Raw genomic sequence first — 16415 nt, 5'->3', positions numbered from 1 at the left:
AAACCAATTCCGTAAGGCCAGACAGGGTCTCATGCTCCCTACACCCCTCCACCTCTCAAGTCTAATGTCAGTCCTGGGTCTTGTTGCTGTACTAATGGGTCCAAAATCCACTGCAAAGACCACAAAGAACTCACAGAATCATTTTTATGTGTCCGGGGTTTGTTAGGGAAGGTGATGGGTTACAATTCAGGTTGGGAGCAGGATGCATTCCTTCAGCCAGGACAGCTTCTCAAGCATGTTTGCGGGCCCTTTGACCTCAAGCCTCAAGGCCTTAGTTTACTGGTTCAAATATCTCTTGTCATTGTTGAGTGCAGTCAAGTTCAAACTGACCCATAGCCGGCCCTCCAGTGGGTTTTCACAGGCAGTACATCACACGGGAGATGACTGCCCATCTTTCTCTCATAGAGCAGCTGGTAGATTTGAACTGCGTACCTTTGTACAAGAAGAAGCTGCACTGCAATCCTGAAGATATGAGGTTCAAATCCACCTGCTGCTCCTGGGAGAAGGATGGAAAATCTCCCATCAATTAACTGCCTTTAAAAACCTGCTGGTAGGGAGCTCTGGTGACCTAGTGACAAAAGAAGCTGCACAGCAATCTCTAAGGTTGGATGCTGTTCTGGAGAAGAGGGGGCAATCTCCTCCTACGCCAATTGGTTCTGATTCAATGGTACACAAGAAAAAAAGCCCAAACACCAAAACAAAACCCACTGGAAGGAGGGACTGGAGAGCATTATGCCAAGTGAACTAACTTAGTCTCATAAGGACAAATACTGCATAAAACCATTATTGTAGAAATAGATAACTAGTGAAACATGTATGAGGATCTAAGGGGGGAGGGAGGAGCACAGGGGTGAGGATGGGTAGGGGTCAGGGGATAATCATAGGGTCATACCATTTGATGGGTGGAGGGAGGGGTGGGTTAAGGAAATGGGAACGATCTGGGTATCACACAACAACCACCTTTGTGTTGACAGCCCTATTCACTACCCTAAGCCACCAGAGCACCCTGCAATGCTCTCTTAGTCCTGTGAATGAATGATGCTTTTCCTCAGAACCTCAGCAAAGGCCCCTGGTTCCAGCTCCGTGGGTTCCAGCTGTAGGAGCTCCAGCTTCATGAACTCCGACTCCAGGGCTCCAGCTCCGGGGCCTCTGGCTCCATGGCCTCAGGCTCCGTGGGCTCTGGCTCCTGAAAACAGTCTCAAGTCTGCTCTTTCTTATGTTGGTTTCGGTTGTCTAAAGCTCTTCTCTGGGTCCCTGCCTAACTAGCACAGAAATCTCTGGCCCCAAAGGATACCCAATATATTCTCTGCTTGATGGAAGTAAAATTGCCCATTCTACTGTAATGAGATCTCTGATAGCAAATTTGCTTAATGCAACACTCCTTTTGATTTCTTTCTTTTAAAAAAAATTATTTTGTGTATATGTACCGTCAAATCGGATCTGACTGGTACAAGAGGAGATTGTCCCTCTTTCTCCAGCAGAGACCTTTTGATATCTTGACTGCTGTTACTATGGTGCTGAGTGTGGATCCAAGTAAGAAGAAATTGTTAATTTTAATCTTTTCTCTATTCATCATGGTGATTTTGGCTATTGGCCAAGTGGTGAGGATTTTTGAGATGCAACTGCTACTGAAAGCTTTGATCTTCTTCAGTAAAGGGCTCTAGTCTTCTTCCCTTTCTGTAAGAAAGATTATGTCATCTGAATAATACAGGCTGATTGGCCTTCCTCCAATTCTAACACATGCTTCTTCACACATTCCAGTTTCTCAAATTATTTGTTTAGCTCAACCTACATACTGAATAAGTATGGGTGGGGAAAGGAGAGCACCCTGACTGATGCATCTTTACCTGATTTTAAGCCCTACAATGTCCCTTTGTCCAATGTCAAACAACAACTGTTACTTGGTCTCTGTATAGATTTCACCTGAGTAAAAAAAAGTGCAAACTAGTAGAAGGAAGGTCTGATGGCCCAGTGGATAAGGTGTTGTACTGCCAATCCAAAGGCAGGCTGTTCAAATCCATCAGCTGCTCCAAGAAAAACAGATAGGCAATCTGCTCCTGTAGGATTTACAGCCTCTGGGTGGGGCGGGGGGAAGCCACTGAAAGCCACTAGAGAGTCAGCTGTGAGTCAGTTCTCTCTGGACTGGATATAACAACAGAATCAGTGGACAGAGAAGGGAGGTTTATGGTGCAGGCCTTGGGAAAGGGCTGAGGGAGCGCGCTGACCAGAGGATCCTTTGAAGAATGTTTGATGAGCTGCTCTTCCTTCCTCTTGTGTCTGTTTGGTCCCACTTGGCTTTTTTCTTCTTGTTGGAGAGAAGTCTTCCCAGGCCTGTCCTCTTCCACAACTTCATAATGCTGCCAGGTCCTCTGAGGAGGACACTCAAGCTCCTCACACACACTAGAGAGGCTGCAGCAGCCCCTCTGCTAACCTTGACTTTGGTCTGTTACCCTAGGCCTGACTTTGGGCTGAGTGTGTGCTGCAGTGGGTAACACTGGGGTTTCTCTTCTGTGAGGGCCCTTACCCTTGTCATAGCTGACCCTGCCACAGCTTTGTCTCTCCTGCTTCAGATCATTAGAGGTGAAATGAGAGGACTATGAGAGGCTTTGATCTTGACCTTCCGGGCTGGATTGATGCTTAGCCAGGACAGGTAACACGAGAGGGAACAGCAATCTCGTATGTGAACCCAGGGGCCAGGGTCTGGTTCTTTGTTGTAATGGTTTGGGATCTACCATTTTAAGATCTCCAATCTTAACCATTTTTTTTTCTTAACCATTTTTATATACAACATTCTACGTGCATGAATTAGAGTGATGTTTTAAACCACGTGATTTAAAATCAGAAAACGTATGTTTTAGGGTTGTATCCTTTCTTCATACATATTCAGTCTGTAAGCTAAGTCAACAACTAGTGAAGCTGGGCATCACTTGATGATGATCATTTGATGAATTTGGCATCAGGCTTGGAGGAAGCACCATCGACAGCCTGTGCAGGCGGATGACAGCCTTGCTTGCAGGAAGTGAAGAGAACTTGAAGCACTTACTGAAGATAAAAGACTACAGCCTTCAAAATAGGCAACATCTCCACATCAAGAAAACAAATCCTCACCACTGATCCAACAGGCGGACACAAGGACAATGGACATTTGTCAATGATTTCATTTTACTTGGATCCATAACAAACATCCATGGTACCCACAGCCAAAAAATCTAGACATGTTGCATTAGAAAAATCTGCTGTCAAAGACCTCTCCAAAGTGCAAAAGAGCAATGATGTCAGGTTAAAGACTAAGGTGCATCCGATCCAAGCCAGGTTCTTTTCTTTAAGTTGTGAATGATTTAATCTTACTTGGATCCATAGTCAACATCCTTGGTATTTGTTGTTGCTGATTGCCTTTGCCTAATCATGGCTATTATATCATTCTCTGAGGGTGCCCCAGGACAGGGCAGGATTCAGATCTGTTGTTCATAGGGTTGTTATGAGTTGTTGACTGGGAGCACCTAAAGCCACCATGACCACTTCTTACCTTCATCCTTTCTGTATATGGTCCCAGTTGTCTTAAAGCATGTAATAAATGATCCCTCTTTGTGTGTCTTAAAGGAGCCCTGGTGGTGCAGTGGTTAAGCACTCAGCGAAGGTGGTTCCCATCAACTGCTCCACAGGAGAAATACACAGCATCCCGCTTCCATTAAGACCACAGGCTTGTACACCAGTGGGGCAGTCCTGCAGCACTGCTGAGTCAGAATCACTTAGATAGCAATGGGTTTTTTGTACCTAATGAAAGACAAAGCTCAGTTTCATTATTGCTTCAGCACCATCCCTGCAGACGGTCATTGCTGCTATAGCAACCCTATGAGAGTCAACTCTCAAGTTTTCAATGGCTATTTCAATGGCTATTGTCCCTCATAATAAAAGACACCATGCTGGGGAAGGTGGAGGGCCAAGAAAAACGAGGAAGCCCCATCAAGATGAATCAGAACAGTGACTGTTTCCAGTCCATCAGAGATGGTGAAGCTGGCTCAGGGCAAAGTTCAAGGTCCCTATGAGGCGTAGTCGACCCACAGCACATAACATGGTCTTTCACTGGGTCTCCAGACTTTCCTTCCAAGGCATCTTTGGGTGAATATCAATCATCAGCTTATCAGTTGGTAGGCAAGCCCTTAACTGCTACCATAAAATTATTAGGTGCTGTCCGTTCATTTCCAACTCATAGCTCCCCTATGACAGAAGGATCTCTTGCACAGGTTTTTCTTAGCTGTAATCTTTTATAGAAGCTTCTGAGAGATTGTAACATGGACCTCACCAGACCTCCATTGTGACACAAAAGCTCCCTGCTGTGGAGTCGATTCTGACCCGAGAACCCCCATCAGCTTTCAGAGACTATAAATCAAAAAGGGAAGAAATGCTCCTTTTCCCTTGGTGAGATTCGAACTACTCAACACTCCACAGCCTTTGGGTTAGTGGCACAACTCGCTATAGATCGGCAAACACAAAGACAATGAGAAACCACTTTTATTTTATTCCAACCACTTATCTATATCTAATCATTATTGATGCTAAACAAAAAAGCATAAACACATGGTTTTGGTGATCAATTCTGTTGAAACAGTGAGGGAGAGAATGTAAACATGCAAAAAGTAGTGCTGGGCCTCAGGAGGCGCCAACGATTGTCTGTAGTAGTATCCCTCCCTTTAACAAGGGTCTGCTGGCCTAAAGGCTTCTGGTGTGGGAGAGATCCAATGATTGAGAGACCAGATTCACTGCTCACCACCCCGGGCCTAGAACTTCTGTCCTCCTCCTCAGTTCCTATCAGGAACTGGGACCTGGTATGTTTACAAAGCACAGAATGGAATGGGTATTTTCAGGGGGAGGAGATGGAGTTTCTGCTGCTTTAAAAAATAAAAACATATCCTCTCTTTTAAGAAGCAGCAAGGATTGTATTGTTGTCTTCATTTACCACGTTATGGAGTGAATCAGTTTTATTCTTTGGTTCTCATCAATGAACAGAAGGCTGGAAACCAGAAGTTTCCAGCTGACAATCTGTCCATTCTCAGCCAGATCCTCTGGAAAGCCGCCCAGGATGTCTTATCAGAGCTCAGCAATCCCTCCGTCTATGACTCACGTAAGTGCTTAGGATGGGGGATGGAGGGCAGGGATGGGATGTGAGAATAGGGCAGAGGTAAACGGGCCCTAAGTTGGGATCAGGTGACTTGCTAGGTTCAAGAGATAGGCTTACATCAACACCCGCCCCGGGAAGTGTCCAGTCAGGGTGACACTGGCCCCCTAGGGCCTTGGCATCCGGGGCACGGGCACTCCATCTGCCGAGCAGCTGCACTTCTGCACCCGCATGTTGGGCAGGCTCACCACCTGGGGCCTGGTCCTGCCTCCCTCCTGGACGTTGACGATGATGGGCAGCGAGGCTGTCTCTGAGGCCACACACTGCCGGGGCCCCATAAACGGCCAGTGGAAGGGCAGGATCTGCTGGACCTGGCGGCAGGAGCCCACACACTCGTAGGTCAAGAAGCCCGGGGGCTCCAGGATCCAGTTCTCGGTCCACCTCATGCCCTGCAGGTCAATGTACATCTCTTGGCGGCAGCAGCGAGTGCCCTCGGTCACTGGCACGTCGGGGTCACAGTCGCCCTGAGCCCTGCAGGGACAGAGAAGCACAGTCAGAGCTCAGAAGGGAGGGGTGGGAGCCCAGCCTGGCCATAGGGGCCACGAGGAGAGAGGTTTACCACCCATCTCTGAACGTGCTCTGAAAGCTGCTGTTCGTGCTACAGGATGGAGGCCTAGCCCAACCCTGTTCCTGTTGTTGTGACCCTCCAGTGTGATAACTGCACGGGAGGAGACTGCCCACTGTTCCCCTGAGGAGCAGCTGGAGGTTTGAACCTCATGACTTGGTGACTGCAGCGCAGCTCCCCGGTCACCCGTGGTAATCACCAACCCGTAGGCCTTCAGGTCCAGAGTGTGCAGCTCCAGCTGGGGCTCCTGCGGCCCGGCGCCCCCCGCAGCCTGCGAGGCGAAGCGCACCAGCTTGTGGGCGTCGGAGGCCCCCGCGCCCAGGTGCTCCTTCTGCACCGTCACCTGCAGCAGCAGCGGCTGGTGAGGCCGGCTCAGCTGCTGCCACAGGCTCACCGCCTCCGTCACGTCGAAGGCCTTCCAGCCGCTCTCGTGCAGGGACACCAGCCTAGGAGTGGATGCGCGGGTGTCACAGCGGGCCGGGGGCCCTGGGTACCTCCCCCGCCTCGGGGACGACCCCCGGAATTGGCTCCACCTCCGGCATCACCCGCGCCCCCCCATCCGTGTCCCCCACCCCCATGCGTCACCTGGAGTCGACCAGGGAGGTGCTGTTGGCCCCGTCGGCGCGCACGCGCAGCCACTCAACGGAGACCCGGGCCCGCGCTCCCCGCGGGAAGAGCTGCTCCTGCCTGCGCAGCGCCGCCGGGGACACCGGCTCCTGGAAAAGGCGCAGCACCGCCTGCACCAGCTCGCTGTCGGGCGGCAGCCTCTGCTCCATGCCGAACACCAGCAAGTGCCTGGTGGCCTCGGACATCAGGAACCTCCCCGCCACCTCTGAGGAACACCGCAGCGTTAGCAGGGCCTCTGAGAGAGGCCAACCCCTGTGCTGTCTGTCATCAGGCGCTCCAGGGAGAGCCCACGCGTCCCAATAGAATGTGCTCCCTGACCTGCCAAGTCAGCAGTCTGTCCTCGGCACCCCCTGAGTGGGATCAAACCTCCAACCTTCTCTTCAGCCCCGCATTACCCAGTTTACAAGCCCACTGCCTGTAGGTCTATTTTAATCCTGGGTACACTTTGTGCCTCACTAACTCACCCTAACGTGCTCTATCTACCCTCAGCCGTATGGCTGTGGAGTAAGAACGGCTCAGAAGCTGGCCTTCTCCGCGTTTCTGAGGCTGTAAACGGGCACACGATGGGATAACTCGCTGTCTCCCTCAGAGTTCATGGTCTCCATTGCTGACTGGCAAGACGAGCGACTTCCGCTGGGAATTGAACCCAAGCCTCCTGCCCCGAGGCCAGGATTCTACCACAGCGCCACCAGTGCCTTCAGACTAGCAGTGTACTCGCAGGCTAGGTGGGGGGACCCTCACACTCGTTGATGAGGTGTCAGAATTCACTCGCAGCCTCTCTCCTGACAGTTTCCAGAGGAAGAGCTTGTGTGGAGCAGCTGGTGGATTCGAACAGCATGCTTTGGGGTTGTCAGCACAACTCCCTACTCACTAGAGTAGTGACCATTTTCACAGGCTAGTGAAGGCAGTATTAAACCAAGTCCCAAAAGTCCGGAGGACCGCACTGCTTGGTGGCCCTGCCACACCCACCTCTCTCTGGGTTCTACTTTTCCTTCTCTTCGTCCTTAATCCCCCTGTGAAATCTCGGGCCCTAAAACCAGAGGCCTGAGGTCCTGCATGCTCATGGGGCCATCTCCCTCATTGCCCCTTGGCTCATGGACACGCTTCCCCAGGCCTCCCACGCTCCAGAATCCCAGCCAGGGTCCCCTTGGACACCACAGAGCAGGTTCCATGCTCCCCCACCAAAGCACAGCAGGGTGGGAGGCCTCACCTCGGAATTTCTGGCTGAATCTCTTCCCTCGCGAGAGGACCCTGTGGCTGCGCTGAAGCAGGTCCACGTACTGGGCTCTCACGTGGGCTGGGATAACCAGCTGCTCCCCTTCGGCCTTGTCCAGCACGGGCACCTCGCTGAGATGCAGCTGCTGGAGCACGCTGCTCCTGATCTCCTCCTCAGTCAGGCCTGCGCCGGGACCAGCCAGCAGCGCCCCCAGAACCCAGCACAGCCACAGCGGCTGCATCATGCCGCCCTCAGGGAGCGGGTAGCAGAGGGAGTGAGAGTAGGAAGGGGCTTACAAAGGGGTGCACAGCATGTGTTGAAAGCCAAGGCCGGGCCATTTTTATAGGCATCCTGGGCTGAGCCTGGGAGTGGGAGGGGCTAGGTGGGAGGAGAGAGAACGAGAGAACGCGGGCACACCCCTTGGACCTCCTGGGGGCTCTGCGGCCAGACAGGTCCCTGAGCCTCCAGGAGGGGGAATGTCTGGAAAGGCTAGGTCGCCTGAATGGCCTCAGCCGCTCCCTTCCGTCTTGCAAAAAGTGAATGAAGAGTGAGTCCCTGGGCCAGACGGTGACTTTTCCAAACCTGAGTCTTAAGCCTCGTGCCAGCAGCCACTTGAGTCATTCCCAGAAATAAAAATTGGAGGCAGAAATTTAAAAATTTCTACCTGTCTTGTATTGTCCAAAGACAAAAGTTCTAGACACACTAGCAGGAGGCCCCGATGTCTGTCTTTAAAAAAAATGTATGACTTTGAGTTCATATCCTCCTGCCTGTTAATGCGGCCTGTATTTCACTCCTCTGATCTTCTCATCTGAAAGGAAAGACAAATTGTTTACTTGGTCGGGTTGTTGTACAGAGTAAATGAATGAAATGCATGTGATGTGTTCTGCCCGTGCCCAGCACGCTGGAAGAATTCCCATCATTACTGGGCTGATCTCTGCTTTTATAGGTGTAGATTCCTCTAAGGACACCTGGTCCACTAGCAGCACTCAGCTCTCCAGTAACCCGAACCCTGGAACTCACTCACAGTGAGCAGTCTCCACATTTAAACACACAACTGTGTTTGGGATTCCCCACGCCACACACACACAACTGCGTTTTGTTATACTTAACTCAAAAGGAGTAAACAGATTTTATTCATATTTCAAAATTATCCTTTACATTAAGCCTGAGATCAAGCATGAGAAAGTTCAGCCTGAAGCCAGACTTTTTTCCCCCCAGCCAGTGTTTGATGTCACTCTCTGATGAATAGCAAGTAATTGCAGAGACCATGGCCTGAATCAGGCACACCTTATTCTCTAGACTGACTCCGTTGCTGCTCAGCACTTTTGAGAGGTCCTGACAGCAGCCTTCCCCAGAGCAATTCCTTGTTGATTTCCTGACTGCTGGCACCAAGAGTGTTGACTGTGGAACCAAGTATGCTGAAATTCTTAACAACTTCAATCTCTTCTCCGTCTGTCATGGTCCTGCCTTTTGGCCCAGTGGTAAGAATCTTTGTCTTCTCAATGCTCAGCTTCAATCCAAGATTGCAGTCCTGACCTTCTGCAGCAAACACCTCAGGTCATCCTCAGTTTCTGTGAGAAAGGTTATGTCATATACATAACATAGGTTGTTAAAAGACAATTTCCCAAAGAGAAGTCTCTGAGAGCTTCATTCATCTTTTGGATTCACACCTAAGGTTACTCAGGCCATGTACCCCAAGCCAGAATACTGTTATGGAGGGAGAGTGATACACAGAAGCAAAATTAGATTACACAGTAAGCATCATATAAACAGACACTCAGTTAGGAGCCAATGCAGACCTAGTATTGTTTCCTTGGCAACCAATCTTCATTCTTCTAAATGGCCACATTTTCTTGATGCAAAAGAAACTCTGGTGGCCTAATGATAAAGTGTTACACTGTCAACCCAAAGACACGAGATTCAAATCCACCAGCTGCTCCTTGGGAGAAAGATGGGCAAGTCACCTCCTGTGTGATTTACTGCCTCTGAAAATCCACTAGCAGGTCAGCTAGGAGTTGGTTCTGAGTCAAAGATAAATATCAATGGCAATTCTTGATACAAACCCTTGGAGGTGTTTCCACAAGCACTAAAGGGAAGAAGGCAGAGGGACCTGAGAGTCCAGCTGCGGAGACCCCTCCTGGCACTGGGGACTTGAGGGTGGACAGGAGGAAGCCCTGCTCAAAACAACACAGCTTCCCTCACCCCATGTGGGAGGTGAGGACAGTGACTGCGGTTAACACTCTGTCACTGGAAGCCATTCATGTCACCCACCTGCCTCCACTTTCCTCGTCACCCCAGACGAGAAGGAGAGAACCTTCTGGTGCTCAAGGGCATCCATGAAAGACCAGGTACCAGGTAGTGACTGTAGCCTGGGGACAGTTGGAGGGGCTTTGGTAGGAAGTACAGGCTGGAGCTTAGAAAGTAACTGAGGGAAGGAATAATAAAAACACCCAGGGTGTTTTCTTCCTAGTGGTTAATTGTGCTAATGGGCCGTGCACTGTTCTAAGTGCTTTACATACATTAACTCTTTATGCTCCCAGCTGCGTGGTGAGGAAGTTGCCATTATCATTCCCATTTCATAGATAGGGAAGCAGGCACAAAACTGACAAAACCTGGGTCACATTACTGTAAATGCCAGAGTGCAGGTTGTTGGGAGGAAAGGGAAGGAGGACGGAGTTAAACGGAAGCATGAGGGGAGATCCGAAAAAATCAGAGCATTTTCAGGGAGAAGCAACTCAGGGGGGCGGCACAACTGTGGTCTCAGCTTCTCGGTTCCCTTTTCCTTCCCCACCCCCTTCACCCTTACTCCCACGTAACACATGCCATTCACAAGGTGGCCCTCAAATCCCATCTCAGAGCTTCCATTTCACTAGTTTGGTCGCCCCTTGAAATAGAAGCCGCACCTCCATGTCCGGTCCAAACATGCCCTCCTGCTCGCTCTGTGACAAGTGGAGCTTGCTTTCAAAGATTATCTGTGGCTTGTCTTTGCAAGTGATTAGCAAGGAAAGGACTTACTCGAGGCAGACATTTGGGCCTTAAGACAGGCCAAAAGGTGCAGAAGTGTCACATTTACTGGCAGCTCCAGACCAGAGAACCCCAGGCCTCAGTTCCCACAACGACTACAGGCTGGTGTCCCCTAAACATGTTGGCCATGCTCTTGGCCGGACTGGTGCCAAGGAGAGAACACACAAGCTGCCCCCAGTCTTCTCCTCTAGAGAGAGGTCTACAGCTGGAGGCTTCGGGGCTTCTGTGATGGCTTCAATAGTACCTGCTGTCCCAGAACTGCTGCTGGCCAGCACACACCCTCAGGCACTCATGGGGCCCTGTCCACCAAGAAGAAATCTTAGGGCTCAGGCTCTCTGAAAAGTCTCAGGGTGGCTAGACCCCTCTGTACCTGGCCTAACTGTCCAAGTAAATGAAAACCTTGATTTGTAGAGAAAAGAGTAAAATGGTAGGACTCTCCTTTGCTTGATTTCCTGCCTCCCCTAGGAGATCTGGTGGCTTCATTCATAGTGACCCTGTGAACAACAGATCAGAACCCTGTACCATCTTCACAATCTCTGAGATACTCAAGCCCGGTGTTGCAATCATTGTGTTAGTTCCTCTGGTGGCTTAGTGGTGAAGAATTACTCTGCCAAGGCAAAGGTATGAGGTTTGAATCCACTAGCCGCTCTGCTGGAGAAAGATGGGTGATCTCCTCCTATGGGATTTACTTCCTCTGAAAACCCACCAGAGGGTCAGCTAGGGGTTAGTTCCAATTTGATGGTAAATAACCGCAGCCACTAGGTTAGGTGAAAGAGAGGAAGACACTCAACGAGATGGAGTGGCCCAGCCACTGTAACAATGAGCTCAAGCGTATCACGGATGATGAGGCATTGTTCACAGGGCTGCTATGAGTCATACTCGGCTTGATGGCACCTAACAATAACAACAACTATTTGTCCTGCTAGTGGTTGTAGGTCAGCATCTCAGGACACAGCTGACTATGGAAAAGAGCCCTTAGCAGGGAAAGGTGGGGCAGGGGGCTGAGGACCTATCCAGCCGGCAGGGTGGCCCCGGGCTGGCGGGAGCAGGTGAGCCACAGCTGAGAAATGACCCTGGAGGGGAAGAAGTGGAGGAACCTGGGAGCATTTGGAACCAAGTACATGTTTGCCCAGCTCTGGTGGCTTAGTGGTAAGGACGTGTGCTGCCAACCCAGAGGTACACGGTTTGAATCTACCAGCTGCTCCACAAGAAAAGGATGGACGATCTCCTCCCACATGATTAACTGTGTCTGAAATTCCACTGGAGGGTTGGTTCCAACGCAACAACACATAATAACAACAATAGCAACAATAAGGGGTTGTCCAGCAAAGCTAGTACAATCAGTTTGTGCAATCAGAGGAGAGGGCTTAGGCTGACTCTAGCTCATTCACTCTCTGGTTTTAACAGTCAAGAAAGTAGACAGCTGGGAACTGGCCTAAACTCACCTAATTAATGACCGGTGCCCACAAAGAGTTAGGTCTACCATTGTACCCCGAAGTTTTCCCTACATCCTCAGCTACACCCCTGAGTCTTGCCCTGGGTTCTGGGAACTAACAGAGCCAACCTGTGCTCCAGACGACCCCCAGGTGACTCTGAGACTCCGGAGATGGGGAAGCCGACAGAGTGCAAACCCGACCTCCCACCCCAGACTCCGGAGGCTGCTAGAGCCGCAGGCCCCTCCTGGATGTGGATTCCGGGCGGGTTGAAGAGTTTTTCTGGGGAAATAAAATAATTGCGCGATTAGCTGGTGGCCAAAAGAAGAAAGCAAATGTGGATTGGGAGGCCCATTACAATGGTTGTTAGTGGCTGGTAGGGTGGGCGCTGGGCCATTGCCTTTGTCATGCAGAGCGAGGATCCGAGCTGTTCGAGCTGTTCGCTGGGTCTGACTCAGGCATCTGTGGGGTCAGGCTGGGTTTGTAAAGTAACCTCCCTTGTCTAGACTGGGAAGGGGATGTTTACAGAAGAGGGAGCATTGCTATGACATTACCATGAGGTTCTGACCCCAGCAGCCTGAGTCCTATGGGGGAAGCAGTGCCGGCTGATTCAGTATCTGGGGAAAGCTTTTTATTCTGAGATGTTAAGCTGTGAATGCTCTGACGGCAGGGTTAGTTGTTGTTATTGCTGTGTGCCATCAAATCAGAACCAACCCATAGTTCGCTGCCCAGTAGATTTTCACACAGGAGGAGAGTGCCCGTGTTTTTTTCTGAAGAGCAGCTGGTGGATTTGAACTGCCTGCCTTTTGGATAGCAGTGCAGCTCCTTACCATTAGGCCACCAGAGCTCCGTACACTGTACCAAAACAGCAAATATAACATTCACACGATGGAGTACTATGCACCACTCAGGAGCAACAATTTTGAAAAACACTATATAACAGCTAGACAGCATTATGCTGAATGAACTCACTTGGGCGGATAAGAACAAATGCTGTATAAGATACTGTTAAAATAGAAGAATAACCAGTGAGATGCGTATGGATATTCAGAGGGATGGGGCGGGGGAAATCACGGGGTCAAAGACTGTAGCAGTTGGAGGGAGGGAGAAACAAAATGCAAAATACAATGAACAGGAAGGAAACCAATTTAAACCCCCCCAAATATGATGCATTTGCACTTGTCCCCCCCTCCCTTGCTTCCAGAGCCAGGACCAGCCACTCCGACCTCTCACTACAGGCCCTGGGAGGTCATCGATTTGCTCATTCCTTTCTCTGTGCCCAAATGTTCCTCATCTCTTTGTTACAATGGAAATCTTTCTCGTTTAGCAATTCTCAGCATCCATTTTACTTCCATCTTAAAAATCCTTCTCTAATCTTCTGGCGTCAAGATTCTGCTGAAAATTATCCGAAAATGTTTGGAACAATATGTCAACAGAGAACTGCCAGATGTGCAGGCTGGATTTAGAGGAGGTCGTAGTACTAGGGATATTATACCTAATGTTAGATGGATCTTGGCAGAAAGCAGAGAATACCAGAAGAATATCTAACTGGGCTTCATTGACTATGCAAAGGCTTTTGACTGTGTGGATCACAACAAGCTGTGGCTGACTCTGAGAAGAAGGTAATCCCAGAACATTTGATTGTGCTCATGCAAAACCTACTTGGACCAAGAGGCAGTTGTCAGAACAGAGAGAGGAGACACTACATGGTTCAAAATCAAGAAGGGGGTCCGTCAGGTATGTATTCTGTCTCCATACATTTTTAATCTGTATGCAGAACAGATCATCCGAGACGCTGGACTGTACGAGAAGGAATGTGGCATCAGGATTGGTGGAAGAGTCATCAACAACCTGCATTATGCACATGATGCAACCCTGCTTGCTGAAACTGAGGAGGACCTGAAGTGCTTGCTGCAGAAGGTCAAGGACTGCAGCCTCCTATATGGATTGAAGCTCAACATCAAGAAAACAAAGATTCTCACCACGGGGTCAATTGGCAGCATCAGTACGGATGGTAAAGAGATTGAGATAGTTAACAGTTTCAGTTTTCTTGGCTCCACAGTCAACACTCCTGGTAATAGCAGCCAGGAAACCAAGAGACAAATTGCATTGGGAAAGTCAGCTGTGAGGGACCTCTCAAGAGTACTGAAGAGCAACGACGTCAGGCTGGAGACTAAGGTGAGCCTGATCCGGGCTATAGTCTTTGCAATTATGTGCTATGCATCAGAGAATTGGACAGTGAATAGGGATGATAGAAAGAGAATTGGTGCCTTTGAGCTGTGGTGCTGGAGAGGAGTGTTGAATATACCATGGACTGCTAGGAGAACAGACAGGTTTGTCCTGTAGAGGGTGAAGCCAGAATGCTCCTTGGAGTCAAGGATTCTGAAGTTTCGTCTGACATACTTTGGGCATGTTGCAAGGAGGGACAGGTCCGTGGAGAGGGACATCATGTTTGGGAGAGTGGAGGGGCAGTGTAGGAGGGGAAGATCCTCGATGAGATAGATCGATTGTGTGACTGGAGAGGTGGGAATGAGTGTGTTTGAGGCAGCAAGATTGGCACAGGATAGAACGGCATTTAGGGCTCTTGTAAATAGGGTGGCCATGAGTTGCAAGCAACTTGATGGCACATAAGAACAACAATCTTCTGGCTGCCCTCCCCATCCCAACCCCAACACAGTTAATTTCCAGGTTCCCTGGATGCCCCCTCCCTGAGGCTCATGGAAACAGCTGATGGCACATCCTGGGGAACACTCAGCAGAACCCAGGCTGGGCAAGGAAGCCCACAGCCAGCCGAGCACAGTGCCTGGCGCAGAGTATTTGTTAAGAAGGAGAGAAAAGGGCAGAAAAAGAAGGAAGAGGAAAGATAATAGTAGGAAAAAGACAAAGAAGAAGGAAGGTGGAAGGAAAGAAGAAAGAGCAAAGAATGACTGGTGACCCTAGGCAGCTTGCTGCTGTCAGGTTGGAACCAGCTCTCAGCTGACCCTCGAACAGGTTTTCAGAGGCTTTAAAGCAAGGAGATTGCCCACCGTTCTCCTGCAGAGAGGTGAATTTGAACCAGCAGAAGGGAACCAATATTAGAGACACCGTATCTTAGTCCAGTTTAAGGCCAGTCTTTATTCAGATATCTAGCAGCTGACAGACAACTTACACATTTAAAGACTGAAATCACACCTGTGTGCTTTGTGAATGGACAGAGAGTAGCAGCCCTGGGCGGCTTTGTCTAAGCAGGTCCTGTGTATGTCTTTTGCCACACCATCTAAGCCTGCACATGACCTGATGTGTGAGGAGAGACTGTTTGGGTGACCTGTCCTCTCCCGACAGTACCTCCTGAGCCCTCTCCTAGCCTTGGGAAATACAGACTGGCCTTGTGGGACAGACAGCGCCTCAGCCCTTCTGACCCATGGGGCTTCCCCTATCCCTTCTTCAAGATCAACGTCACTGGTCTGGGCCAGGAAGCACATTCCTCCGGCAGGAGGGGACACACCAGGAGAGCATGGTGGGCTGCTGAAGCTGATAAGGGTCATTATCCTATTTTTCTAATCCCCGGGGCATGAGCGATAAGGCCCGAGAGGGAGGATTTGCACATTCTGACAGGGAATTGGAAAGGTGGGCAGAGTAAACATAATACATAATAATGAGCACAGAATCCCTGGGGCATCGCTGGGCTAAGCCCCTCCCTGCTGCGACAGGGCCTTTTGCTCACTTTGTAGCTCGCCTGGAAAGGAAACCAGCGTTTGCCATGCACTTTGGTGAGAAGCTGCTGGCACGTTTTCACCCCTTCCTGTGCGTTCGTTAGGGAGGAGATGCTCCAGTCACCAAGGGCATCACACCTCCTGCACACACGTTTTGGCTTCCTCTGCAATGCACGTCGAAGCCAGCCTTTGGGCATTTGGCCCGCCTCTTGGTCTCCAGGCTCTCAGAGGCTCCTGATGGGAGCCGATGAGTAGTTTTCTAAAGAGCCTTTTGGGAAAGTGTGTGTAAGACATACGTTGGTACCAATTCAAATACAAAGGGCTGATCATGAAAAGCAATAAACTCCTATTTCAACCTTCGCCACTGCCAAAAGAGCACCTCCAAAGATATAAATAAACAACACGCTGTTAACCCTCTCTCTTGAATTTCTTGGACAATACTGTCTTCCTGCTCTGGAAAGAAAGAAGTTAGCTCCTTCCCCTCCTCACTCAGCATTGTATTCTTTTGTTTTTTTTTAATAATTTTAATGAACATTTACAGAGAATATGGATTTCCATTCATTCATTGTTGCACTTCTCTCCCCACCCAGCCCTCTCCCAGGATTTTATTCTTTGCCTAGATTCTCAGCATGGTCTCACGTGGTCAGCGTGTCAGAGATCACGAGGGTGAGGAAGCAGAGGG

The 16415-nt window shown here is 49.9% G+C and overlaps 1 protein-coding gene across 1 annotated transcript; it reads right to left on the bottom strand.

Annotated features, from left to right (window-relative positions):
- Window positions 1-5283: 5283 nt before the first annotated feature.
- On the bottom strand, window positions 5284-7825 carry LEFTY2 (left-right determination factor 2). Its single transcript, XM_006897766.1, has 4 exons — window positions 7579-7825; window positions 6327-6573; window positions 5945-6187; window positions 5284-5647 (listed from the first exon to the last, which is right to left on the bottom strand). Exons 1-4 carry the CDS (start codon window positions 7823-7825, stop codon window positions 5284-5286), a joined length of 1101 nt encoding a protein of 366 aa, XP_006897828.1.
- Window positions 7826-16415: the final 8590 nt, after the last annotated feature.

Source organism: Elephantulus edwardii, unplaced genomic scaffold (genome assembly GCF_000299155.1).
Source record: "Elephantulus edwardii isolate Elephantulus edwardi_28Jun2011 unplaced genomic scaffold, EleEdw1.0 scaffold00214, whole genome shotgun sequence".
Taxonomy (NCBI): domain Eukaryota; kingdom Metazoa; phylum Chordata; class Mammalia; order Macroscelidea; family Macroscelididae; genus Elephantulus; species Elephantulus edwardii.
Note: the sequence above shows the minus strand (reverse complement) of the source record. Positions and strands in the feature narration are given on the sequence as shown.

Excerpts from the sequence above, each read along its gene's own strand:
- LEFTY2 (XM_006897766.1), bottom strand. The coding sequence starts at position 7,825 with ATGCAGCCGCTGTGGCTGTGCTGGGTTCTGGGGGCGCTGCTGGCTGGT. Across the intron at positions 6,188-6,326 it reads ACCTCCCTGGTCGACTCCAG|GCTGGTGTCCCTGCACGAGA; the intron begins GTGACGCATGGG and ends ATCCACTCCTAG. Across the intron at positions 5,648-5,944 it reads CTGGACCTGAAGGCCTACGG|GGCTCAGGGCGACTGTGACC; the intron begins GTTGGTGATTAC and ends CTGTCCCTGCAG.